General features: G+C 41.9%; 1 protein-coding gene and 1 long non-coding RNA gene across 3 annotated transcripts in view; one reads left to right on the top strand and one right to left on the bottom strand.

The window, feature by feature from the left end:
- CSMD2 (CUB and Sushi multiple domains 2) overlaps positions 1 to 26,795 on the top strand; it is a 1,405,803-nt gene that overhangs the window by 1,122,082 nt on the left and 256,926 nt on the right. For both annotated transcript variants that reach the window (XM_077296071.1, XM_077296070.1), the window contains one exon: positions 26,434 to 26,636. In XM_077296071.1, coding sequence (XP_077152186.1) covers positions 26,434 to 26,636 — 203 coding nt within the window. The remainder of the gene's footprint in view (positions 1 to 26,433; positions 26,637 to 26,795) is intronic.
- Positions 93 to 26,649, bottom strand: LOC143816092 (uncharacterized). Its single transcript, XR_013223885.1, has 5 exons — positions 26,597 to 26,649; positions 24,580 to 24,640; positions 22,928 to 23,024; positions 11,935 to 12,047; positions 93 to 618 (listed from the first exon to the last, which is right to left on the bottom strand). It is a non-coding gene; the product is annotated as an uncharacterized LOC143816092 (long non-coding RNA).

The following is a 26,795-nucleotide window of genomic DNA, read 5'->3' as shown; positions in this document are numbered from 1 at the left end:
GCTTGCCGCCGCACTTAGGGCATTTGATAGTGGCATAGGGCTATGCATGTGATGTTTGCAAACTCTACTTCTGTAAAAACTAGAATAAAATGTGTATTTTAAGTAATATATTTATTCTTTTACTACATATGTTTGTCAGAAGAAACTTTTCTTTTAGGAATTAGAGCTAGTAATTGTAACATATAATTTGTTGTTATATAGAAAAATATTATGGATGAGTCACCTAAGATACTGTATAAAGATAACCTATTTGGCCAGCTTTAGTCCTTTTAGGTTTAATGGTACTCATTAAAGGGCTTCTTCTATCTCTCTCTCATACAAGCCCTTTGCCCTTTCTAATAGATCTGTCTTCCATCTCTTCTTCTAAGTTCAATCAAGTACTACAGTATCTTTTGTAGTTTCAGCCAGAAAAAAAACAAAAGACAGTGCTTCGAGCAGAGTATGCTCAAGCATAGCAAAGTGGATGTCAGTTAGTATGCCATTGTACACCTTCAGGTGACTAAGAGAGTTCACAATAAATGTCAGTTGCAGATGAGTCTTCAGTAGACAGTAGCTGTTTCCCACCAGAAGAGTGTAGCTTTTTTTAGGTAACTCACTGCCTTTGTTTCTTATAACGTACTGTAAGAGAAAGTCAGAGTCAGAGTTAAAATTGTATCTTTTGACTAGTAAAAAAATGTGTGCAAAGAAAATACAATCACTGGTAACTAGCAAACAGACCGTGTCTGAATGACACTGACTTTAGATATTTCAAATTATTATTCAAATGCATTAGTACAATTATTAGTTACACAATATCACTCATCATTCGCATTGAGCCTGGCTTTGCTGCTGGAACCTCTGCTATTTATCTGTCCCCCTATAAATTGAGTCTTTGTGTTATTCCCTGACGCAGTTGAACAGTGGCATGTTAAAGTTTGGGCCCTGATCAAAATGACTCTTATTGTGAACAGTTAATCAAGTTGAAGATGAAATGATTTCTAAAGATGACACATTACCTTCGTATTTTAGGCAAATATGTATATATATATATATATATATATATATATATATATATATATAATTTTATTTATTTATTTTTCTTCATGTTTTTACATTTTAGAAATGACAAAAAGGAAAATGGGCCAATGCTAAAATTTTGGGCACCCTTGGAGATTTGTGTGCTCAGATACCTTTGACTAAGGTTTCAGACCTTAGTTAGCCTCTTACGGTTATGGCTTGTTCACTATCATCGTTAGGAAAGGCTAGGTGATGCAAATTTCCCAGCTTTATAAAAACCCAGCCTTCTCCAACCTTGTGTAAAAAAAAAAAAAAAAAAAAAAAAATGAAGCCATGGGTTCTTCTAAGTAGCTGTCTAGCACTCTGAAAATGAAAATGGTGAATGTGAAGGTCTTACAAGGGTCCTCTCAGTCGGGTGATCTGAACATCATTTAAAACCTGTGGCTAGACGTCAGAATAGCAGTTGATGCAGGACAACCCAAGAATCTTCCAGAACTGGAAGAATTTTCCAAGTAAGAATGGATGAAAATCCCTCATACAAGAATTAAAAGACTAGGTTACTTTGAATAAATCAATACACTGGTGCTCGGTTAAATAGAGAGAAAGGGGAGGGAGAAAAAAAGAGAGAGAAAACAAGTGCAGCTGCTGGTGATATAACAGGGTCTGTGTAACACCCTGTATGTAAAGCAGAAATAGCGAAACAAGTAATAAATCACCTGTGCTGTTATGTGTTCCTACAATTGCACTCGGAGTTATGCATGGGGGCAATACATTAGATATATAAGAGGCCTTTAATAAATGTACTTGTGCACTTACTAGATGCTGGAGTAAAGATGGTTTGCGAGCGTGAATCCTCCCAGTGCTGGATGACCGGCTCCGTGCTGCAGGATCGTGAGATCGGGGGATGGAGGAAGCGCCTTAGTTCCCACAAGGCAGCTCTAGTGGACGAGCGCCGGGAGTAGGCAGGAACCGCCAACTTCTAGCATGCCCCAGCCGGAAGCAACGCCGAAGCGGTGGTGGAGCGTGGAAGGGGCGTGGCGAGTAGTGTGATGTCACACGGCCAATTTACCGTCCATTAGTCTCACTAATCAGGGATGTCGGCAAGTTTTTTCTGAAGGAGGAGGGCAGGCAACCGCTATATAAGGGGAGGGCTCCATGGGGAACCCCAGCCCTGACGAAGAAGGATCGTATCCTTCAAAACATGTTGGATTGGATAATCCTTATACACGCCCGCCCACTAGCCATGTGACATCACACTACTCACCACGCCCCTTCCACACTCCGCCACCGCTTCGGTGTTGCATCCAGCTGGGGCATGCTAGAAGTTGGCGGTTCCAGCTTACTCCTGGCTCTCGTCCACTAGAGCTGCCTTGTGGGAACTAAGGCGCTACTTCCATCCCCCGATCTCACGATCCTGCAGCATGGAGCCGGTCATCCAGCACTGGGAGGATTCACGCTCGCAAACCATCTTTACTCCAGCATCTAGTAAGTGCACAAGTACATTTATTAAAGGCCTCATATATCTAATTTATTGCCCCCATGCATAACTCCAAGTGCAATGGTAGGAACACACAACAGCGCAGGTGATTTATTTCTTGTCTCGCCAAGAATTAGAAGACTCTTGCCTGGCTACAAAAAGCGTTTACAAGCTGTGATACTTTCAAACGGGGGTGCTACTATGTAATAACCATGCAGGTGCCCAAATGTTTGCATTAGCCCATTTTCCTTTTTTTAATTTTTAAAAAGAAAAAGATGAAAATATATATATTTTTTTTATTTTGCCTAAAATACAAATGAAATGTGTCATCTTTAACTTTAGTCCTTTTAGAGTTTATTTCATCTTCAACTTGCTTAACTGTTCACAGTTACAGTAATTGTGACTAAGAGTGCCTAAACATTTCCATACCATTCTGTACTGATCAGCTGGTACTGCTTCTCTACTGGCACGATCAACTGCTGGTGCACGAGTGATATTCACAGACAGGGTTCTGCTCTAACTGCTAGGATCAATTCTCTCACTGATCACCGTAGTTTCACCCCTCATTTTCCACTGTCATTAGTGACAGCACTACATGAGGAGTTTGACAGAGGAAGATTGTTCCCCCTGTAAGCCTATTGCAGTGTGATCACAGGGTGCCGAAGTATTGCTGCTATGCCAACTGGAGTTATGGTAAAGACCTCCAGGTTGGCAATGCATTACAGCTAATCAGAAAATGAATAAAACTTATGGACCCACAAGTGGCAACAGCTTGTCCCACGAGTAGTAAGCTGTCACATGATTCTATCTACAGAAAAATGTGTGCTAAAGGTCTCGAAATATGGCAAACACTCAAAAAAAATTATTTAAAAAAAAAAATTGGGAATAGTAAAACATAAAAACTATATGAATTGAGTATCTTCATATTGAACTATAGAATAAAGGTTATATGTAACAAAAAGAAATTCCAGATTTGCCGCTTCTATTCTCCAAAAAAGTGTAAAAAAGTAGTTTAAATAAATCAAAAAGTTGTACAGTATTTATGAGAAAATTGTACTACCGAAAGCTACATCTTGTAATGCTAAAAATAAGCCCTCATAGCGCTAGAAAATTATAATACATGTGGCTCTCAGAAAAGGGTGACACAAAAACAATTTTTTTTTTCAAAGTGTTTTCATTGCACAAACATAGTAAAACATAAATAAAACTATAAAATTTCATACCGACGTAATTGTACTGGCCATCAGAATAACATTAACAATTTATTTGTCTAGCACAAGTTTAGCAGAAAATGTTAAACATAAAAAGACAACAATAGAATTGCTGTTTTTTTTTCTATTTATTCCTATAAAGTGTTACTAAAAGCTAGGTAAAAATTTTTGTATACCGTACCTCCAAAATGCTGGCAATGATAAATACAACTCATTACAGAAAAAAAAAACATTCTCTTATACAGCTACGTCATCAAAAAATGTAAATGCTATGGCACCTGAAATATGGCAATGGAAAAGTGAAAAACATAATGATGTGTCCTAATGGCTAAAAAGGGTAGGTCCTTTAAAAGTTAATAATAATATAATAATAATTGACAACAGCAAAAAAGAGTAAACAATAATAAAATAATAACAACATAATTGACAACAGCAAAACAGTAAATAATAATAAACTAATAATAATTTACAACAGCATATTATAGGAAAAGATGACAGCATAGTCAATGTTACTCAAAGGTGGAAATTTAGTTTGTCCATTAGTTTGTCAAACCTCTAAGAAATGATTTGACCTTTTTCATTTTTTCTTTAGCCGTGATAGCTGCGCAGCGACTTTTGAACCATTTAATCACTGTCAATGTTCAGGGATTTCTAAAATTGTTTTGCAAGCATTAAAAATTATCTTAGCTCACCAGCTGATATGTTTTGCTCTGTTTCTGGATTAAGTTGCGGTGAATCTCACAGCATAAATTATAGGATTTACAAGTTACATACAAAGCAAAACAAATGTATCAATAGCAACCAGGAGCAAGGATTACTGTAGACAGTATTCATCAGTTTTATCAATGACATCAACCCAAACGTTCCAATGACACATCAGAGTTCAGGCGTACCAAATGCTTCTCATTTCCATGATGCCTATATGCGGAATGTGATCGGTGTTAAATTTCGAATTCTGTAGCTGAGTTAAGGTACCTTCACACTAAGCGACTTTACAACGATAACGATAGCGATCCGTGACATTGCAGCGTCCTGGCTAGCGATATCGTTGTGTTTGACACGCAGCAGCGATCAGGATCCCGCTGTGAGATCGCTGGTCGTTGCTGAAAGTCCAGAACTTTATTTCGTCGCTGGATCTCCCGCTGACATCGCTGGATCGGTGTGTGTGACACCAATCCAGCGATGTCTTCACTGGTAACCAGGGTAAACATCGGGTTATTAAGCACAGGGCCGCGCTTAGTAACCCGATGTTTACCCTGGTTACCATTGTAAAAGTAAAAGAAAAAAAAACACATACTCACATTCCGGTGCCCGGCGTCCGCTTCCCTGCACTCCTCCTGCATCCTGTGTAAGTGCCGGCCGTAAAGCAGAGTGGTGACGTCACCGCTCTGCTCTGTGGGAGATGCCGGAGATGTTCGGCGCTGGCACAGGATGCAGGAGGAGTGCAGGGAAGCGGACGCCGGGCACCGGAATGTGAGTATGTGTTTTTTTTTCTTTTACTTTTACAATGGTAACCAGGGTAAACATCGGGTTACTAAGCGCAGCCCTGCGCTTAGTAACCCGATGTTTACCCTGGTTACCAGGGGACTTTGGCATCGTTGGTCGCTGGAGAGCCGTCTGTGTGACAGCTCTCCAGCGACCACACAACGACTAAACAGCGACGCTGCAGCGATCGGCATCGTTGTCTGTATCGCTGCAGCGTCGCTTAGTGTGAAGGTACCTTAACAAGTAAGAGAACATTTACGACGTGCAGAGACTCATTGCATAATTTACAAGTGGTGTCTTATACAGGTTTATGAAGTCAATATTCTATTAGCCTCTATTGTAATATGCTTCATTTCTGAGCCGATGAAGCTTTGTTTAATGCCCAAAGAAGGTTATATTTGATTAATTGTGTAAGATTGTCAAGATTTATCAGCTAATAATAGAAAATGGAGGGTCTTTCTATAGCCGCTCATTGCCACAGGGTCCTGGAACACAATGCATTTGCTCATAACTAAGTGACACTTCTGCCTGTGATAGAACGCCACCACTGTATTACTAGTTTAAAGTGTTTCCCTTTGAATCTGGCGATATCTGATTTTTAGATGTTAAAACCTATAAATGTCTTTAGAAGAAATGTTTGATGGACTGATTATATTATCATTTCCGAATATTTCCCTCAATCTTCTGATGGAAGATATCGCTCTTAGGAATTCAGGAATGGCACAGGAATTCCTCCGTTGATCGCGCACACAAAGAAATTGAACAATTGAATTTCAGATCAGGCTCTCTTATTACTTTTCACGAGGCATAAACTGTGTGTGACGGACGGCGAAGGAAATGGAATAATTTGTTAGGAAATTTATTCCGTGCCAAGCAAAGACTCTGACGCCCTTCCTGGGGAATGGAAGGATTAATTTCAATTATTTAACCACTTCATGGCGAAATGCAAGCTGCTTTTGAAGATTAGTTTTAAAAAATTGTAGCATGTTCAACCTCAAGATGATACAACATAATCAGCAGTGCATTGAATTCAGAGGCATATGTAAAAGAAGGTATTACCTGGCCCCATTTTTACTCCTCAAACAGACATAACAGTGAATTTCTGTGTCGTTAAATTAGTAAATCTGCTCCAATGGTTCTGTTTTGACGGGGTTTTCAATACTGAACTGAACGCTAGCAATTTTCATGTAAATTTGCTGCTGATCTTACAAGCAGCCTAATATTTTACTCTACAGTGATGTTTTGTATGTGATTCCTCATATGACAGCTCAAAGCGAGTCCTCAGTCTGCTGTGGTCAATAGTGCATTGGGTGAAACTAAACATTGTAGCATCATCTACAGAACAATAATCATTATCTAGCGGGAACAAACCTACTGCCAGTCGTTGCCACTCTAGCTTTCCTTGGTGGCAATGGCAGAGATTCTGGGCAGCGAATGCGCAGTGTGTTTGGCCACCCAGTCTTGCCGAAAACAGTATTCCTGACCAATCTAAGCATCCAAAAGTCCTGCTAATCAGGGGAACCAGTTAGAAGAAAGACTAGTGGGCAAACTCAGTGACCAATCAATAGTTCTGGGACCATATTCAAAGGGGTTCTCTAGGAATACAAAAAAAAAGAGAAAAGTCCATTCTAGATAAATTCCTTAATACCTTTCATTGAGAAATCACACTCAGTTGTCTAGGGCGGTAATCAAATCACTATAGTATGTTGATATGACAGCCATTCTGTCACCCTTAAAGAAACCTATTCTAGAGTATTAGGACTGTTCAGGTTTCTAGGATTTTCTAATTAAAGGTTTTTATTAATATATTCATAATATTTCTTTCTTTCTTTCTTTCTTTCTTTCTTTCTTTCTTTCTTTCTTTCTTTCTTTCTTTCTTTTCTTTTCTTTCCTTTTCTCTTCCCAGAATACCCTGCTAGGTTTTTCTCTATGCCCAGTCCTACGTATTGGATTCTATTTACATTTTACCTAGTTATGTATCCTGACTGCATATTTACATAATGACCCACCTCATACCATACTACTTTTCAGAATTTACCATTGGATGCCTCTAGTTTATTCTCATTCAGTTGCTACTCTGCAAAAACAACCTGGAAGCCCATGAGGCAAAGTTCAGTTCCTTGTATAGGGGGTTAAAAGTTGAATACAAAGAATCTCTTGAGATTTCACCATACAGAGTAGTCAGTGTAAAATTTAACTTTAGAAGCCTGTTTTTTTTCACAAAAGTGGACAAAGAGCAATAGTGAGGCCATTTATAAGCTTCTAGCTGGTAAGGCCCATTAAAAATTGTGGAATTTAAATTATGAAATGGTGTGGTGGGAAATTATTTGCCATGCAAAAAAATAAGTTATGAAAAGTGGAGTTTTCAGTTTAACCAACTACAGCTAGTATGAATCAGAATCTAGCTCCATCATTGCAGAAAAGTATGTTATTCTCTGAAATGCTGAAAAAAAATCATGTCAAAAGCCAACCGGAGACCATGCTGCTCAGATAGCTAGTCCATGAAGCCTGAGACTGGCGACTTCTCCATGACCCCAGCCCCTTCAGTTCCTTATCCAGATTTACATGAATGTTGTTTTCTGACACGCCTCAGTGTTTTAGAGTAAAAAATACCTGCCTGAAATTAGAGATTCAGACTCTGATTGGTGCTGCCCATACGGGCAGGATGAATCAACTATCAGGTTGACTTTTAGCCATTTATTCTCCCTCAAAAAGTATAAATCTTATCTATTTAATTATTTTCCCCACTTATATAGCGCCATTAATGCCACAGCTCTTTATAGACAAATCCTCATTAATCAGTCAACACAAATAATATTTATTGGTTATGGCGCATACATTGCCCCCTCTCTTATACAGCATTAACATTTCTCCCTGCATCTCGCAGATGGTCATGGGTTCTGCCTGCATCATGGTCAACCTTACCAGGCTCTCAGAAGGCCCAAGCCATACAACTACCCTTAAAAGAAATAGGTGCAACAAAGTATTTTGTAGTAATCATGTTCCTGCTCCATTTACATGTAAAATGCTGACTTTCCTGTACATCCTATTAGTTTTGACTCGTTCGCGATAAACGTCCTCTGTCACAGTAGTCAGCCACCGTGTACTAAAGTATTACGCCAGTCTGGCTGCAGAAATGCTTAATATTTCCTGTCAGTTGCTCTTTTTATGGGGAGTTGGAAGATTTACTGCATTTTTTAGTGAGAAACAGAACAATCTATCAAAACAGCCCATGATTGAAGTATGTTTATTCTGAAATCTCCCAGAAGATTCTTCCATGGGAACCTGTAAATGAATTGATCCACTTGGAGTTCAGAGAGTATCTGTGCTAGTTACCTGTGTATAATCTATCACCCTCTGTTCCCTGTCACTGGTTCATTTCACATAGTGTTACGGTCTACTGAAGACGCAATCTGAATTTTTCTTCTTCACACCTTATTTGCTGCCGTTGATGGTAACATTGTGCTGCCTAGCTCGTGTTACGTGAAAAATAATATTGCAGTCCTACTGGACAAAACAATCTACAATAATCCACAGTAGATTTTCAATACTGATGCATCTAAAAAGCGCACAATAACGTCCATGTATTATACACTCGAAATGTCAATGATCGTGATCAATAAATACTTCTATTATTCACTACTGATAATCCTAACAACAATGAATGGAAGGGATAATGATAACTGATTTGTGCACAGAGCCATAAGGACTAGATATGGATTAAATTCTACTACGAACTATGGCTGGTCTTAAAAGGAAACTGGTCAGCAAAAAATAAGCCTCTGACATTGTGGTAAACAATGTTTAAAACAAGTCCGGCTATCTAATTGGAGGGGTGTCTAGAAGGTGAAAATTAAGTTATATTCCCACCTCCAGTCATCAGTGCATCACTATGAGCTGTTACAATTAATGCTCACTACACAGTTTGCACTCCCCCTGCTCATTGACTGATATCCTGCTCTGCGGCCTATGTTTGCAGCATTTCTGCAGAGTAGGAAGTCAAATAGTGGTGAAATAATTACAATATATTCAATGTATAATAAGCATTGACTGATACAGCCCCCTTCACCAACCCGATGACTGAAAGCCAGTGGCTGCAGAGAGAATACAACTCATTTTCTCCCCAGATCTGCCCTTTCATTTGGACTTTAGGATTTTGTTTTAAACTGTATTTATCTGCCAATTTCCACTATAACTGCCAGTAAACACTGTTTATTTTTTCCTTAACAAGTTCCTTTATTTTTTTTTTATTATTTTTGTTTTAAAGCTGAGGTGGACAATTAATTTTGCCAATTTTGAGAGACCCTTAATGATATGGATAGCAAGTCATCCAGTCTAACTTAATTTTGCTTATCATTATTATGTTATATACATTTGTATCATTTAATATTGAGCAGAAATAAGTATGTTGAGCAACTGCTACTGTTCCTAAATGTTACAGTAGGGCACTTGTAACATGTATTCTTATCTGTAGTGGCTAATCAAAGCAAAGTTACTGCTTTTTATAATCTTTTTTAAAAACAGCACATCATACTGCTCCTGTTATTCAGCCTTAAGTTTACTTAATAAGTATAAATGTGCCTTGATCATCAGCCCCCTCATACACAATATGATGTCCCCACAGAACCGCACACAAAGTATGATACCCCCACAGCCCCTTACACACAATTTATGATGCCTCACAGCTTCGCAAAGCTTCATGCACACAGTATTGTGCCTCCTACAACTCCTCGTGTGGCGCCCCAGAGAGTTCAGTTGCCACAGAGGTACTGCACCTCACCTAGAGGTGTTGTGCACCACTCTCAGATAAGGAGGGGATACCACCCAGGACTCTAACACTTGCACCCAACACACGCCAATTCAGTCATAGCACCTGGAGAAGAGAGGAAGGTCTCATCTCAGGCTGGATAGGAAAGGGTGTTGGGGAGTGGGTGGGGAAGATATGAAAAGGGGAGGAGCTTACTAGTGAGTTAGAACAGTCTAGAAGGCAGATTGAGAGAAAACTGGAGCTGAGCAGACGTGTGGGTCTGCAGCTCCCAAGAAAGCAGACAGAGCGTCTGCAGGGAGAAAGAGAACAGAGCAGACATGTGACAGCAGTTGGTCCTGAGGAGACCAAAAGAGGAAGACATTGCAGAACGGAACTATGGAAGGAACAGAGAGGGATAAACAGTAGGAAGCTCCCGGGAGGACAGAAGGGATCCTAGAGGCATGGGTAGTGAGCAATCTACTTGTGGGCCTCGTATCCAGAAGTGGAGGGACCAGGTCGCAGTGAGGGACTGGCCCTCAAACTAGTGGAGAAAGTAAGGACTCAGCTAGATAACCAGAGGCTGTGGTATCTGTATGTGCCACAGCCTTATCCACCCTTACTTTGCCAAAAAAGCAGCCATATTGGAGCAAGGGAAGTTGCCCGACAAGGTCCACGGCTGCTGGCTTGGGACACTGTGGGGAAAGACGCTGGGCAGGAGAAGTACATATCAAAGGATACCTGGAAAGGTGCACCCCAAACTACCTGGGAGTTTTATGGACCACTCACCAGAATAACACTGCCTCCAACTGGCATTTGTGCACTGGAGAACTGTAAGTAAAGCATTGGAAACTGCACCTCGCTGTGTCTTCACACTTCTTTACTGAGCCATCCATCCTGCACCACAAGCACCATCATCACCTTTAACATTACAGCTGCCCTGGGGTCTAGCTCTATCTGTGGAGAGCTGTACCAACTCTGCTGCATCACCATCAGCCCCAGCGGACTCTGAAGCAGCATCGGCTAACACCTTTATTGCCAAGTACCAGAGGTGGTGTCACGAACAACTTTCATAAACTTTATTTCCCTTCCACTCATCCCCTTTTATTGGTCACCCAGGGCCATGGACCGGGTCACTGCCACCATGACACATCCCCTTTAAGAACCCACCCGGTGTAGAGTATCCCCACAGCCCTGGCGGGTGCACAGTATGATGATTCCCCCCCCACACACCGTATAATAGCCCCACAGTCCCCACACACTGTATGATAGAAAAACCACAGACCTATTCAAAGATTATTAGTCCCTACAGTCACATACGTAGTAAAATGACCCCCACAATCAGTATGATAATCCTCCAGCCCTCACACAGTATGATGTACCCACAGTTCCTCCAACAGTATGATGGCACTCACACAAATATTATGTCCCCACAAACCCTAATACAGTATTATTGCCCCCCGTAGTATTATGTCCCCACAGTTAATCTAACATTATTATAGTCCCCTCCACTAGTATGATGTCCAAACAGCCCTTCACACAGTACTATAACTCACAACAAAAGTATCATGTCTCAACAGACTCTCACACAGTATTATGGACCCCACATTTAACACTACATAAGAAAAAAGAAACAAACTATTCACCTCCACTTTGTACATTGTGTCTACTGGATGTCCGCAAACCAGGCACTGTCTGGTGATGTAATTATGTTCAATAACCAGAGACTCAGTAGCAAAGGCAGAGTGATGGAATAGGAAACTTTCTGTTCCATCATAGTGTTCACCGGTATATGCACCCTGAGGATACCAGTAAAATTGACATGCTGAGTGGGAACAGTCACGTGGTGTGACTCGCCACTGTATCCAACATTTTGGCTGTCCCAATAAGATGGCCAAATAGAAATGGCAAAAGAGCCAGACCACTTTTTTCCCACGTCTTTGTTAAATGAATCATTCACTGTCTATGTACCAACAATACATGAATATAAAATCAAAAACTTTGGATGCACTGAAACTTACAGTTTATATACGTTTGCCTGTGAAAAAGTCTTCTTTCATTTTTATTGTTCCTCTCAGAGGCACCATGGCCTCTCCAGCCTATCAGTAACTACAGTGTGTTAGTAGGTCTGCAACTAGCCAGAGTAAAAAAAATAATTTGAAAGTTAATTTATTTGAATATTGTCGTTGACAGTTATCATCCAGCCAACCCCAGACAAAATGAGTACTGCATATATTAATTGGCACATAGCGCTATTATCATCATCGTAAATTAGAAACCTGTAGTCTAATCTTCTTTTTCTTACACTGAATAGTTTTAGAGTTTATGGAAAATTAAAATATTTAAAGTGAACCTGTCACCAGGTTTGGCTGATATGAGATAAGACCAACACCTTTCAGGGTTGATATGCAGCATTCTATAATGCTGTTTATGTGCCCCCAACCCAACATGCAAAACCTACAGGGCCGTCCGGTCCGAGGGGTGTCGCTGGTTTTGGATCCTTGCCTCCCTTCTTCTTGCGATGCCATCCTCCTTCTTGCTTCATGTGGATGACGTGTCCCTACATCATCCATACAGCCTCCTCGGCATCGCTCTCCTGCGCAGGCGTACTTCTCTGCCTTGACTAGGGCACAGTAAATTACTGCAGTGGGCAAGCACCTGAGCTCTTTGACCTTTTCCAGCGCATTTGCACTGCAGGCTTAACTCTGGCCTCGTCAGGGCAGAGAAGTATGTCTGCACAGAAGCGCGATGCTATAATGCTAAATTATTTATTTAAAGGCATTTTTTGGGAATAGAAAAAAATAAAGCAAGAAAAATGACATTATAAATCTATTAAATACCTTTAATTAGCAAATCACTCTTATTTTGCCTAGTTCCACTGCCTTGTTATACTGACAGAAATCTGTCCTAGAATGTTAATAGGATAAGTGCATGTACGCTTGTGCTGCAGGAAGCTTCTCCCAGTCCCTTTGTAGTTAATATGAGGCTACCTACAGTGCTGTCAACACTTGTCATTGTGATCTAAATACTGGAGATAACAGAAGTGCTGAGGTCAGAAGAGGCTGCTCACACTGCTGTCCACTATATCTTTCTGAACTAATACTGGAGGTACTAGAAGTGCTGAGGTAAGAAGAGGCTACTCACACTGCTGTCCACTATGTCTTTCTGAACTAATACTGGAGATACTAGGAATGCTGAGGTAGGAAGAGGCTGCTCACACTGCTGTCCATTATGTCTTTCTGAACTAATACTAGAGATACTAGGAGTGCTGAGGTAAGAAGAGGCTGCTCACACTGCTGTCCACTATGTATTTCTGAACTAATACTGGAGATACTAGGAGTGCTGAGGCAAGAAGAGGCTGCTCACACTGCTGTCCACTATGTCTTTCTGAACGAATACTGGAGATACTAGGAGTGCTGAGTGTTGTGAAATTGGATTCTGGGCTCCCCCGGTGGCCACTTGTGGAATTGAACTTGTGTGCATCATCCCCTCTGTTCACCTGCTCCTATCAGGATGTGGGAGTCGCTATATAACCTTGCTCCTCTGTCAGTTTCTTGCCGGTCAACAATGTAATCAGAAGCCTTCTGTGCTTGTTCCTGCTACTAGACAACTCCCAGCTAAGTTGGACTTTTGTCCTTGTGTGTTTTTACATTTTGTTCCTGTTCACAGCTGCTGTTTCGTTACTGTGTCTGGAAAGCTCTTGTGATCGGAAATTGCCACTCTGGTGTTATGAGTTAATGCTAGAGTCTTAAAGGAATTTCTGGATGGTGTTTTGATAGGGTTTTCTGCTGACCATGAAAGTGTCCTTTCTGTCTTCCTGCTATCTAGAAAGCGGACCTCGATTTTGCTAAACCTATTTTCATACTACGTTTGTCATTTCATCTAAAATCACCGCCAATATATGTGGGGGCCTCTGTCTGCCTTTTGGGAAAATTTCTCTAGAGGTGAGCCAGGACTGTCTTTTCCTCTGCTACGATTAGGTAGTTCTCCGGCTGGCGCTGGGCATCTAGGGTTAAAAAACGTAGGCATGCTACCCGGCCACTTCTAGTTGTGCGGCAGGTTTAGTTCATGGTCAGTATAGTTTCCATCTTCCAAGAGCTAGTTCTCATATATGCTGGGCTATGTTCTCTCGCCATTGAGAATCATGACAGTTTGACCGGCCAAAAAAAAGGGTTAAATTACTGGCTGAGAAAGGAGAGAAAAAAGAAGTCTGCTACAATTTTTTTTTTTTTTTTTTTTCCTCTAGTTCTGAGTGTGCTCTTAATTGAATCACTTGCTAGTCTGCCTATACTGCAGCCTTCCTCTCTTTCTCTCCTTCTAATCCTTGAATGGCTCTGTGTTCACCTGTTTCAAATGGATCTTCAGAGTGTAGCTACAGGTTTGAATAATCTCGCCACAAAGGTACAAAATTTGCAAGATTTTGTTGTTCATGCACCTATGTCTGAGCCTAGAATTCCTTTGCCTGAATTCTTCTCGGGGAATAGATCTCACTTTCAAAATTTTAAAAATAATTGCAAATTGTTTTTGTCCCTGAAGTCTCGCTCTGCCGGAGACCCTGCACAGCAGGTCAGGATTGTAATTTCCTTGCTCCGGGGCGACCCTCAAGACTGGGCTTTTGCATTGGCACCAGGGGATCCTGCGTTGCTCAATGTGGATGCGTTTTTTCTGGCCTTGGGGTTGCTTTATGAGGAACCTCATTTAGAGCTTCAGGCGGAAAAGGCCTTGATGTCCTTGTCTCAGGGGCAAGATGAAGCTGAAATATACTGCCAAAAATTCCGCAAATGGTCTGTGCTTACTCAGTGGAATGAGTGCGCCCTGGCGGCGATTTTCAGAGAAGGTCTCTCTGATGCCATTAAGGATGTTATGGTGGGGTTCCCTGTGCCTGCGAGTCTGAATGAGTCCATGACGATGGCTATTCAGATCGATAGGCGTCTGCGGGAGCGCAAACCTGTGCATAATTTGGCGGTGTCTACTGAGAAAACGCCAGAAAATATGCAATGTGATAGAATTCTGTCCAGAAGCGAGCGGCAGAATTTTAGACGAAAAAATGGGTTGTGCTTCTATTGTGGTGATTCAACTCATGTTATATCAGCATGCTTTAAGCGTACTAAGAAGCCTGACAAGTCTGTTTCAATTAGCACTTTACAGTCTAAGTTTATTCTATCTGTGACCCTGATTTGTTCTTTGTCATCTATTACCGCGGACGCCTATGTCGACTCTGGCGCTGCTTTGAGTCTTATGGATTGGTCCTTTGCCAAACGCTGTGGGTATGATTTGGAGCCACTGGAGGCTCCGATACCTCTGAAAGGGATTGACTCCACCCCATTGGCTAGTAATAAACCACAATACTGGACACAAGTGACTATGTGTGTTAATCCGGATCACCAGGAGGTTATTCGCTTTCTGGTGCTGTATAATCTACATGATGTTTTGGTGCTGGGATTGCCATGGCTGCAATCTCATAACCCAGTCCTCGACTGGAGAGCTATGTCTGTGTTAAGCTGGGGATGTAAAGGAACTCATGGGGACGTACCTTTGGTTTCCATTTCATCATCTATTCCCTCTGAGATTCCTGAATTCTTGTCTGACTTTCGTGACGTTTTTGAAGAACCCAAGGTTGGTTCACTACCTCCGCACCGGGAGTGCGATTGTGCCATAGACTTGATTCCGGGTAGTAAATACCCTAAGGGTCGTTTATTTAATCTGTCTGTGCCTGAACACGCTGCTATGCGAGAATATATAAAGGAGTCCTTGGAAAAGGGACATATTCGTCCTTCGTCATCTCCCTTAGGAGCCGGTTTTTTCTTTGTGTCTAAGAAAGACGGCTCTTTGAGGCCGTGTATTGATTATCGACTTTTGAATAAAATCACGGTTAAATATCAATATCCGTTACCACTGCTTACTGATTTGTTTGCTCATATAAAGGGGGCCAAGTGGTTCTCTAAGATTGATCTCCGTGGGGCGTATAATTTGGTGCGAATCAAGCAGGGGGATGAGTGGAAAACCGCATTTAATACGCCCGAGGGCCATTTTGAGTATTTGGTGATGCCTTTTGGTCTTTCAAATGCCCCTTCCGTCTTCCAGTCCTTTATGCATGACATTTTCCGCGATTATTTGGATAAATTTATGATTGTGTATCTGGATGATATTCTGATTTTTTCGGATGACTGGGACTCTCATGTCCAGCAGGTCAGGAGGGTTTTTCAGGTTTTGCGGTCTAATTCCTTGTGTGTGAAGGGTTCTAAGTGTGTTTTTGGGGTTCAAAAGATTTCTTTCTTGGGATACATTTTTTCCCCCTCTTCCATCGAGATGGATCCTGTCAAGGTTCAGGCTATTGGTGATTGGACGCAACCCTCTTCTCTTAAGAGTCTTCAGAAATTTTTGGGCTTTGCTAACTTTTATCGTCGATTTATTGCTGGTTTTTCTGATGTTGTAAAACCATTGACTGATTTGACTAAGAAGGGTGCTGATGTTGCTGATTGGTCCCCTGATGCTGTGGAGGCCTTTCGGGAGCTCAAGCGCCGCTTTTCTTCCGCCCCAATGTTGCGTCAGCCTGATGTTGCTCTTCCTTTTCAGGTTGAGGTCGACGCTTCTGAAATCGGAGCTGGGGCGGTGTTGTCGCAGAGAAGTTCCGACTGCTCCGTGATGAGACCTTGTGCTTTTTTTTCCCGTAAATTTTCGCCCGCCGAGCGGAATTATGATATTGGGAATCGGGAGCTTTTGGCCATGAAGTGGGCTTTTGAGGAGTGGCGTCACTGGCTTGAGAGGGCCAGACATCAGGTGGTGGTATTGACTGACCACAAAAATTTAATTTACCTTGAGTCTGCCAGGCGCCTGAATCCTAGACAGGCGCGCTGGTCGTTGTTTTTCTCTCGGTTTAATTTTGTGGTGTCGTACCTACCGGGTTCTAAGAATGTTAAGGCGGATGCCCTTTCTAGGAGTTTTGAGCCTGACTCCCCTGGTACTTCTGAGCCCACAGGTATCCTTAAAGATGGAGTGATATTGTCTGCCGTTTCTCCAGACCTGAGGCGGGCCTTGCAGGAGTTTCAGGCGGATAGACCTGATCGTTGCCCACCTGGTAGACTGTTTGTTCCTGATGATTGGACCAGTAGAGTCATCTCTGAGGTTCATTCTTCTGCGTTGGCAGGTCATCCTGGAATCTTTGGTACCAGGGATTTGGTGGCAAGGTCCTTCTGGTGGCCTTCCCTGTCACGAGATGTGCGAGGCTTTGTGCAGTCTTGTGACGTTTGTGCTCGGGCCAAGCCTTGTTGTTCTCGGGCTAGTGGATTGTTGTTGCCCTTGCCTATCCCGAAGAGGCCTTGGACGCACATCTCGATGGATTTTATTTCGGATCTGCCTGTTTCTCAGAAGATGTCTGTCATCTGGGTGGTGTGTGACCGTTTCTCTAAGATGGTCCATCTGGTTCCCTTGCCTAAGTTGCCTTCTTCTTCCGAGTTGGTTCCTCTGTTTTTTCAAAATGTTGTTCGTTTGCATGGTATTCCTGAGAATATCGTTTCTGACAGAGGGACCCAATTCGTGTCTAGATTTTGGCGGGCATTCTGTGCTAGGATGGGCATAGATTTGTCTTTTTCGTCTGCTTTCCATCCTCAGACTAATGGCCAGACCGAGCGGACTAATCAGACCTTGGAGACATATTTGAGGTGTTTTGTGTCTGCGGATCAGGATGATTGGGTTGCTTTTTTGCCTTTGGCGGAGTTCGCCCTCAATAATCGGGCCAGCTCTGCCACCTTGGTGTCCCCGTTTTTCTGTAATTTGGGGTTTCATCCTCGATTTTCCTCCGGTCAAGTGGAATCTTCGGATTGTCCTGGAGCGGATGCTGTGGTGGAGAGGTTGCATCAGATTTGGGGGCAGGTGGTGGACAATTTGAAGTTGTCCCAGGAGAAGACTCAGCTTTTTGCCAACCGCCGTCGTCGTGTTGGTCCTCGGCTTTGTGTTGGGGACTTGGTGTGGTTGTCTTCTCGTTTTGTCCCTATGAGGGTTTCTTCTCCTAAGTTTAAGCCTCGGTTCATCGGCCCGTACAAGATATTGGAGATTCTTAACCCTGTGTCCTTCCGTTTGGACCTCCCTGCATCCTTTCCGATTCATAATGTTTTTCATCGGTCATTGTTGCGCAGGTATGAGGTACCGGTTGTGCCTTCCGTTGAGCCTCCTGCTCCGGTGTTGGTTGAGGGTGAGTTGGAGTACGTTGTGGAAAAGATCTTAGACTCTCGTGTTTCCAGACGGAGACTCCAGTATCTGGTCAAATGGAAGGGATACGGTCAGGAGGATAATTCTTGGGTCACTGCCTCTGATGTTCATGCCTCCGATCTTGTCCGTGCCTTTCATAGGGCTCATCCTGATCGCCCTGGTGGTTCTGGTGAGGGTTCGGTGCCCCCTCCTTGAGGGGGGGTACTGTTGTGAAATTGGATTCTGGGCTCCCCCGGTGGCCACTTGTGGAATTGAACTTGTGTGCATCATCCCCTCTGTTCACCTGCTCCTATCAGGATGTGGGAGTCGCTATATAACCTTGCTCCTCTGTCAGTTTCTTGCCGGTCAACAATGTAATCAGAAGCCTTCTGTGCTTGTTCCTGCTACTAGACAACTCCCAGCTAAGTTGGACTTTTGTCCTTGTGTGTTTTTGCATTTTGTTCCTGTTCACAGCTGCTGTTTCGTTACTGTGTCTGGAAAGCTCTTGTGATCGGAAATTGCCACTCTGGTGTTATGAGTTAATGCTAGAGTCTTAAAGGAATTTCTGGATGGTGTTTTGATAGGGTTTTCTGCTGACCATGAAAGTGTCCTTTCTGTCTTCCTGCTATCTAGAAAGCGGACCTCGATTTTGCTAAACCTATTTTCATACTACGTTTGTCATTTCATCTAAAATCACCGCCAATATATGTGGGGGCCTCTGTCTGCCTTTTGGGAAAATTTCTCTAGAGGTGAGCCAGGACTGTCTTTTCCTCTGCTAGGATTAGGTAGTTCTCCGGCTGGCGCTGGGCATCTAGGGTTAAAAAACGTAGGCATGCTACCCGGCCACTTCTAGTTGTGCGGCAGGTTTAGTTCATGGTCAGTATAGTTTCCATCTTCCAAGAGCTAGTTCTCATATATGCTGGGCTATGTTCTCTCGCCATTGAGAATCATGACAGCTGAGGTAAGAAGAGGCTGCTCACACTGCTGTCCACTATGTCTTTCTGAACTAATACTGGAGATACTAGGAGTGCTGAGGTAAGAAGAGGCTGCTCACACTGCTGTCCACTATGTCTTTCTGAACTAATACTGGAGATACTAGGAGTGCTGAGGCAAGAAGAGGCTGCTCACACTGCTGTCCACTATGTCTTTCTGAACTAATACTGGAGATACCAGGAGTGCTGAGGTATGAAGAGGCTGCTCACACTGCTGTCCACTATGTCTTTCTGAACTAATACTGGAGATACTAGGAGTGCTGAGGTAAGAAGAGGCTGCTCACACTGCTGTCCACTATGTCTTTCTGAACTAATACTGGAGATACTAGGAGTGCTGAGGCAAGAAGAGGCTGCTCACACTGCTGTCCACTATGTCTTTCTGAACTAATACTGGAGATACTAGGAATGCTGAGGTATGAAGAGGCTGATCACACTGCTGTCCACTATGTCTTTCTGAACTAATACTGGAGATACTAGGAGTGCTGAGGTAAGAAGAGGCTGCTCACACTGCTGTCCACTATGTCTTTTTGAACTAATGCTGGAGATACTAGGAGTGCTGAGGTAAGAAGAGGCTGCTCACACTGCTGTCCACTATGTCTTTCTGAACTAATACTGGAGATACTAGGAGTGCTGAGGTAAGAAGAGGCTGATCACACTGCTGTCCACTATGTCTTTCTGAACTAATACTGGAGATACTAGGAGTGCTGAGGTAAGAAGAGGCTGCTCACACTGCTGTCCACTATGTCTTTCTGAACTAATACTGGAGATACTAGGAGTGCTGAGGTAAGAAGAGGCTGCTCACACTGCTGTCCACTATGTCTTTCTGAACGAATACTGGAGATACTAGGAGTGCTGAGGCAAGAAGAGGCTGCTCACACTGCTGTCCACTATGTCTTTCTGAACTAATACTGGAGATACTAGGAGTGCTGAGGTAAGAAGAGGCTGCTCACACTGCTGTCCACTATGTCTTTCTGAACTAATACTGGAGATACTAGGAGTGCTGAGGCAAGAAGAGGCTGCTCACACTGCTGTCCACTATGTCTTTCTGAACTAATACTGGAGATACTAGGAGTGCTGAGGTATGAAGAGGCTGATCACACTGCTGTCCACTATGTCTTTCTGAACTAATACTGGAGATACTAGGAGTGCTGAGGTAAGAAGAGGCTGCTCACACTGCTGTCCACTATGTCTTCTTGAACTAATACTGGAGATACTAGGAGTGCTGAGGTAAGAAGAGGCTGCTCACACTGCTGTCCACTATGTCTTTCTGAACTAATACTGGAGATACTAGGAGTGCTGAGGTAAGAAGAGGCTGATCACACTGCTGTCCATTATGTCTTTCTGATCCCTGTGCAGCTCCTGTAACCTGAAGATAACCTTTACCAAACATTGTCAAGCAGCAGAGCTTCCAACTGCACATGCTCACAGGCACTTGGCCCATTAACATTCTATCAGAGGATTCTGTCACAATAGCAAGACAGCAACCATGTAAATGGACTATAAAGATTTGCAAAAGAAGTGTGATTTGCTAATTAAAGATATTAAGGAATTTATTTAGTTTTTTATATTCCACGAGAACCTATTTAACAAAGTCTGTATATTAAAGTAGCTTATTTTTGTTCTTGTATTTCTTAAATCTTAGCTGTTTGGTTAAATTTTTTTACTTTGAGTTTATGAAATAGAAGAGGAAAAATCTGACATGTAAATGTGCTCACTTCTCGTTGAACTGTATATATATGTGATACGGACAGCATGCAGGGTGGATGCCTCCCAGGATATCTGTGTCACTATAGACACAAGACACATGTTCACTGCAGGGACCCTTCTCGCTCTGTCACTGTCATGCATCACCACAGAGGACAGACTCGGTCAGAGAGTCCCTCATGGCTGAGTGTCACTGTCACCCAGGGTGGAAAGGACAGGCTTGGGGGCAGGTAGTTAGCACACTGTCTGTTTGAATCTGTGGGTTTCATTTCACTGGTTATGCTAAAGCTGATCTCTGAAATCCCCTTTGCTCTGTCGGAGATTGTACAGCACAGTTGGATGCAATTTTGGATAAAAGTCCTATATAAATGCAAATGGATGTCTGGATACAATGTATGCTAATCAATGACAAAGCTGGCAGAGATTTGACAGAGTGTAATAACACACAACCACAATGGATTTTTAATTTCTCATGTAATGTTAGAAAGCTCTTTGTCAAAAGTCCTGCCTTGTGTGCTCTCAGAAACCAATGTGGTAAAATCATTTCCCCATTTAAGAACGTATGTAAGATAGTAAAGGGTATCAGGATTAAAAAAAGATCTTTCAAATGTAGCTCACAATTAAATAATTAAGATGATCTATTAAAAGTCTACGTGGTGAGTATAGGGCTTAAATGAAAATCCAGCTAGTTGTATAATGCTGTTACGTAGTCTATATTAGTGTTCCCCAAATCCAGTCCTCAGGAGCCACCAATATATTATGTTTTCAGGATTCCCTTAGTATTGCCCAGTGTCACATGAGCACTTTTCATAGTCAGCCGGTAGCTCCAAAATGCCTATCATGATCTGGCTTGGAGCAAACGACTTAATTTCCCAAAACCAAAAGGGAGCCCTAACCTTCACTCTTTAACTCCCCCGTACCAGTGATTTGGACTTACACATGAGTCTCTGTGCTAGAGCCACTTAGTCAGTTGTTGTTCAGAGGCATAAATTGGCATGAAAGATATTTAGGTAGTTGGGTTAAATCAAGGAGGTATGGTAGGTACAAAATGGTAAGGCAAGAGAAACGTCAATAAACTAGCTGAGGCCAGGGAATAGGATAAATCGGGAAGAACACTGGAAGCCAGGTAGCACAAACATTGACTAACGTTGGGAACTACCTCTCAGAGATTTATATATCATCCAGTGCTTACGACGGATAGAAACCCAAATGAACAGGATTAACTCCTACAGCTTCTGAACAGGTCACAGCTAGTGTTGAGCGATACCTTCCGATATGCAAAGGTATCGGTATCGGATTGGATCGGCCGATACCGGCAAAATATCGGATCTCGCCGATACCGATACCAATGCATATCTATGGGACACAAAATATCGGAATGGTTCCCAGGGTCTGAAGGAGAGGAAACTCTCCTTCAGGCCCTGGGATCCATATTCATGTATAAAATAAAGAATAAAAATAAAAAATATTGATATACTCACCCCTCCGGCGGCCCCTGCTCTTAGCGGTGCCTCCGTTCCTAAGAATGCCGAGTTAAGGACCTTCGATGACGTCGCAGCTTGTGATTGGTCGCGTGACCGCTCATGTGACCGCTCACGCAACCAATCACAAGCCGCGACATCATCGCAGGTCCTTCACTCGCTCATTCTTAGGAACGGAGGCTGCCGGTTGCAGCGGTTACAACCAGGGCGTGTCAGAGGGTGAGTATATCCCTATTTTTTATTTTTATTCTTTATTTTACACATGAATATGGATCCCAGGGCCTGAAGGAGAGTTTCCTCTCCTCCAGACCCTGGGAACCATACACTGGGAACTTCCGATTCTGATATCACAAAAATATCGGAACTCGGTATCGGAATTCCGATACCGCAAATATCGGCCGATACCCGATACTTGCGGTATCGGAATGCTCAACACTAGTCACAGCCAGAAGTCCCCAGAATAATATATGATTGATTCTGTCAATCATCACCCACAACAAAGGCGCGGCACTGCCTAGCTGTCGAAGCAGAAACTGGCACAGATCTTATACCTAGGTGATAATTCTATCAGCTGTGGAAGACTAACGAAATCCTGAAAATATGATCCCTTGGTGGCTCTTGAAGCTTGGGGTTGGGTAACATTGGTCTACCTTGTCACATTAGCAGCCAAAGATGCTAGAAGATGCTAGAAGAGTGGTGCATCTGTGGGAGATGCAGTGGTTTGTCCCATTCAGGAACTGGTGCCACCTAAACAAGAAGTAACATTATTTCAGAGTTATAGCAATTCAGAGGGCATAAAAAAGATAAATAATAAAATAATTTGGAATGCATTATGAAATTTTATTAACAGGCATTTACAAAAACATGGAGATAAGAAACGAAAATGACAAACGAGAGGCATATTGAATCTTGATTAATACTTCTCGGAGAAAGAGGTACCTGAATAATTAAAAGGTACATGCCTTAATGAATCAGGCACATCTTAAAGGGACTCTGTCACCTGAATTTGGAGGGAACAATTTTCAGCCATAGGCGCGGGTTTTTCGGGTGTTTGATTCACCCTTTCCTTACCCGCTGGCTGCATGCTGGCTGCAATATTGGATTGAAGTTCATTCTCTGTCCTCCATAGTACACGCCTGCCTAAGGCACGATTGTCTTGTGCAGGCATGTACTACGGAGGACAGAGAATTAACTTCAATCCAATATTGCAGCCAGCATGCAGCCAGTGGGTAAGGAAAGGGTGAATCAAACACCCGAAAAACCCACCCCTATGGCTGAAAATTGTTCCCTCCAAATTCAGGTGACAGAGTCCCTTTAAAAGTTACGTGTGTGTTTGTGCAAATAGCCACAAGTGTTACTCTAGTCAGGAAATGGAGTAAGATTTTTCATAAGGTGCATCACAGCATCTATGAAAATACCAAAACACTGGGTTACCTCGCAATGTTCAAAAAATTTAACAATTTTTCCAAGTGTTTTATGCTATGTTTCTGATGAAAACTCTTTAAGGAAATGCCAAAAAGTCCAAAGGGTCTAAATTTAAAATGTGAGATTTTGTTCAATTACTTGATTTAGTCATTGAAAATACTCCATCCCAAAAAATTTTTATGTAGTTTTTTTGACAATTTGTAGCAATTCTAAGAAAATATATAATTGTTATACTGTGTTATTTGCGTGTGTTTTTATTGTTTTCATAATAACTAATACCGTATATTATGTTTTTATTAGTGATGAGCGAGTATACTCGTTGCTTGGGTTTTCCCGAGTACACTCGGGTGATCTGAGTATTTGTTAGTGCTCGGAGATTTAGTTTTCATTGCCTCAGCTGAATAATTTACAGCTATTAGCCAGCTTGATTACATGTGGGGATTCCCTAGCAACCAGGCAACCCCCACATGTACTTAGCCTGGCTACTAGCTGTAAATCATTCAGCTGAGGTGATGAAAACTATATCTCCGAACATTAACAAATACTCGGAGACCACCCGAGCGTGCTCTGGAAAACCCGAGCAACAAGTACTCTCGCTCATCACTAGCTTTTATCACTATAAAGTAAAATAGTTTTGTATGAGCAACTCTAGAATAGTGAGTAAATGAGTAATATATACTGGTCAGTGAACTTATATAACAAAAGTATATTGATAGTGTGAATTCTTTTTTCTTTAGTGCTAGTATAATAGACTGATGTTTTTTCATGCAGAACAGCCATTTATGCTATGTATTCAACAGTTGCCATAAATATCCAACTCTTGCTTTGCACTGTTTTGTACCATGACTAACAACATTATGTTTTTAGAAACACATACTGTAGGTTTTCCTGTGCTTTTCTGTATATACAATTTTTCACTCTTTGAGGATTTTAAGCTGCTGAAAATAAAGTAGAGAACATGGATTATCTGGATATTTGGCTGGACATCTTGCTTTTCTAAACTGAACTATGAGCAATAACAGGAATGTTGTCCATGCAAAACCATTCAACCATGTACAAAGTTTTCATGAATTTTCCCAAATTCGTATATAAGCAAGTGCTGATGGCAGTTGACAGTATCATGTTACTACATGTTTTATAATATAGTTTCCTAGAATGATAGTGAAAATATAAATATCTACCAGACCAGGGATGGACAATTAATTTTCCTAAGAGGCCACTTGAGACCATGACTGTTGTGGAGGGCAGCACCAACAGACCAAACTTAATTATTATTGTTGTTATTTAGAAGTAGTAGTATTATTTGGGTTTTTATTATTAATTTTGATCACTTAATATTGAGTATAATTGAGTATCTTGAGTAGCTGCTTCTGATAATACATGCTACAATAGGGATATTATAACATTTACAAGAAGCAGTAACTCAAACTACTCATGTTCCTCTTCAGTATATATACAGTATATATATCATGTATAGCTGTACCTTGATAAATGCTCCCCTCCAAGGTTTTGGCTGCCGTACTCTATAGACCAAATAGGAAAAGCCATAGGGCTGATATACCACCCTCCTAGCCGCCCTAACATATATGACAGACAGCTAAACATATCCTAACCTAACTAATTAGGAATGTAACCTGCTACATCGAATTATATAATATATCCCTTCTCAAAAGCTATATCAAAGCTGAAACTAAGAATATATAGGTAGTGTATGGATGACGATAGGGTAAGTTAAGAGTTAATGTTTGGGACCAGTCCACAAGGGGAGATGTTAGTGTTAAGGAGAGTAACCATTTCCTAATATTTAGGCATAAAGACAACCTCTTTATGCCTAAATATTAGGAAATGGTTACTCTCCTTGGAGTGAGTAGTGAGCAGAGCTACAAAAAGGGTAACCTTGAGTGAGAGGAGACTTAAGGCCAAGGGATAGCGAGATCCTGAAGAAAACAATCAGCGAGACAGTGGCCTTCTGAATAAGGATCCTAGGAGAGGACGCCTAACCACAAGACCTGGATCTTGTAATGTAGAAGGTGCCTTTGCAGAATGGGGACTTGTGAAGAGTCCCGAGTGGGATTTGCAGGGCGCCAGTAGTGGAAGGAAAAGGAGGAGGAACCGATGATCAAGTAAAGGAGACTTGCTGATCAGGACTATAGCATTAATGCAGGGCTGTGTCAAGGTAAGGAGAAACAGTGTGCCTTGAAAGCCCTGGAGTATACTACAAAGGAAGGATGCTTTGTGGAAAAAAGCTTCATACTGTAAAAGAAAAACTTTATACCTGCTACCCTTTGTACATAGCCCTTACCAAGTTACCGTTCAGTAAAGACTGAGGTCTCCCTCATTGGCCTGGCAAGCCCACAACACTGGGTGCATGCAGCTGCACGGGCGTAAAGCCTTCAGAGCACAATCCCACACACCCGGCCAGGACCCACACTTTCATGTAACGTGTAGGAGCGCTGAAGGCGATTCATTTCTTTTCTTCGTTCTCCTCTAGGGGTAAAGAATGTCTGTAGTTGTGCACATAGTCAAGAAGACCGCTAAACTAAAATTGCACTTTCTTCAACTTATTTATGTTACTATAGTATATAACAGTAGTTTGTATTGTTTTATGTACCATATGTAGTAGTAGCGGCAGTTTGGAAAATCTTGATGCTTAGAGCATTTTTTTCATGTCCCTATGTATTGACAGCTCACCTCCCTTATACCAATATAACCTTTTATGTTTCAATCATAGATTACACTTCACTGTTTTCCACACTGAAGATGTTCATGATGTTCTGAAGATATGGGATGGCTCTATGGAGAGTGGTATTCTCATGAAAGACCTGAGCGGTTCCATATTGCCTCCAGACATACACAGCACTTTCAGTTCTGTAACTTTGCACTTCAATACTGACTTTTTCACTAGCAAACAAGGATTTTCTATCCATTTCTCAGGTAAGACCTAGAACTGTTAGCAAAAACGTGCCATGAAATTATATTTGTTACTTGGTTAAAAACAACAACTAATTATGCATGTATTTACTGCTGAGATAGATTAGATAGACATAGATAGATTTATATTAGATAGATAGATATGGGATAGATAGATAGATA

The sequence above is a fragment of the Ranitomeya variabilis genome, chromosome 3 (assembly GCF_051348905.1).
Source record: "Ranitomeya variabilis isolate aRanVar5 chromosome 3, aRanVar5.hap1, whole genome shotgun sequence".
Classification (NCBI taxonomy): Eukaryota; Metazoa; Chordata; class Amphibia; order Anura; family Dendrobatidae; genus Ranitomeya; species Ranitomeya variabilis.
Note: the sequence above shows the minus strand (reverse complement) of the source record. Positions and strands in the feature narration are given on the sequence as shown.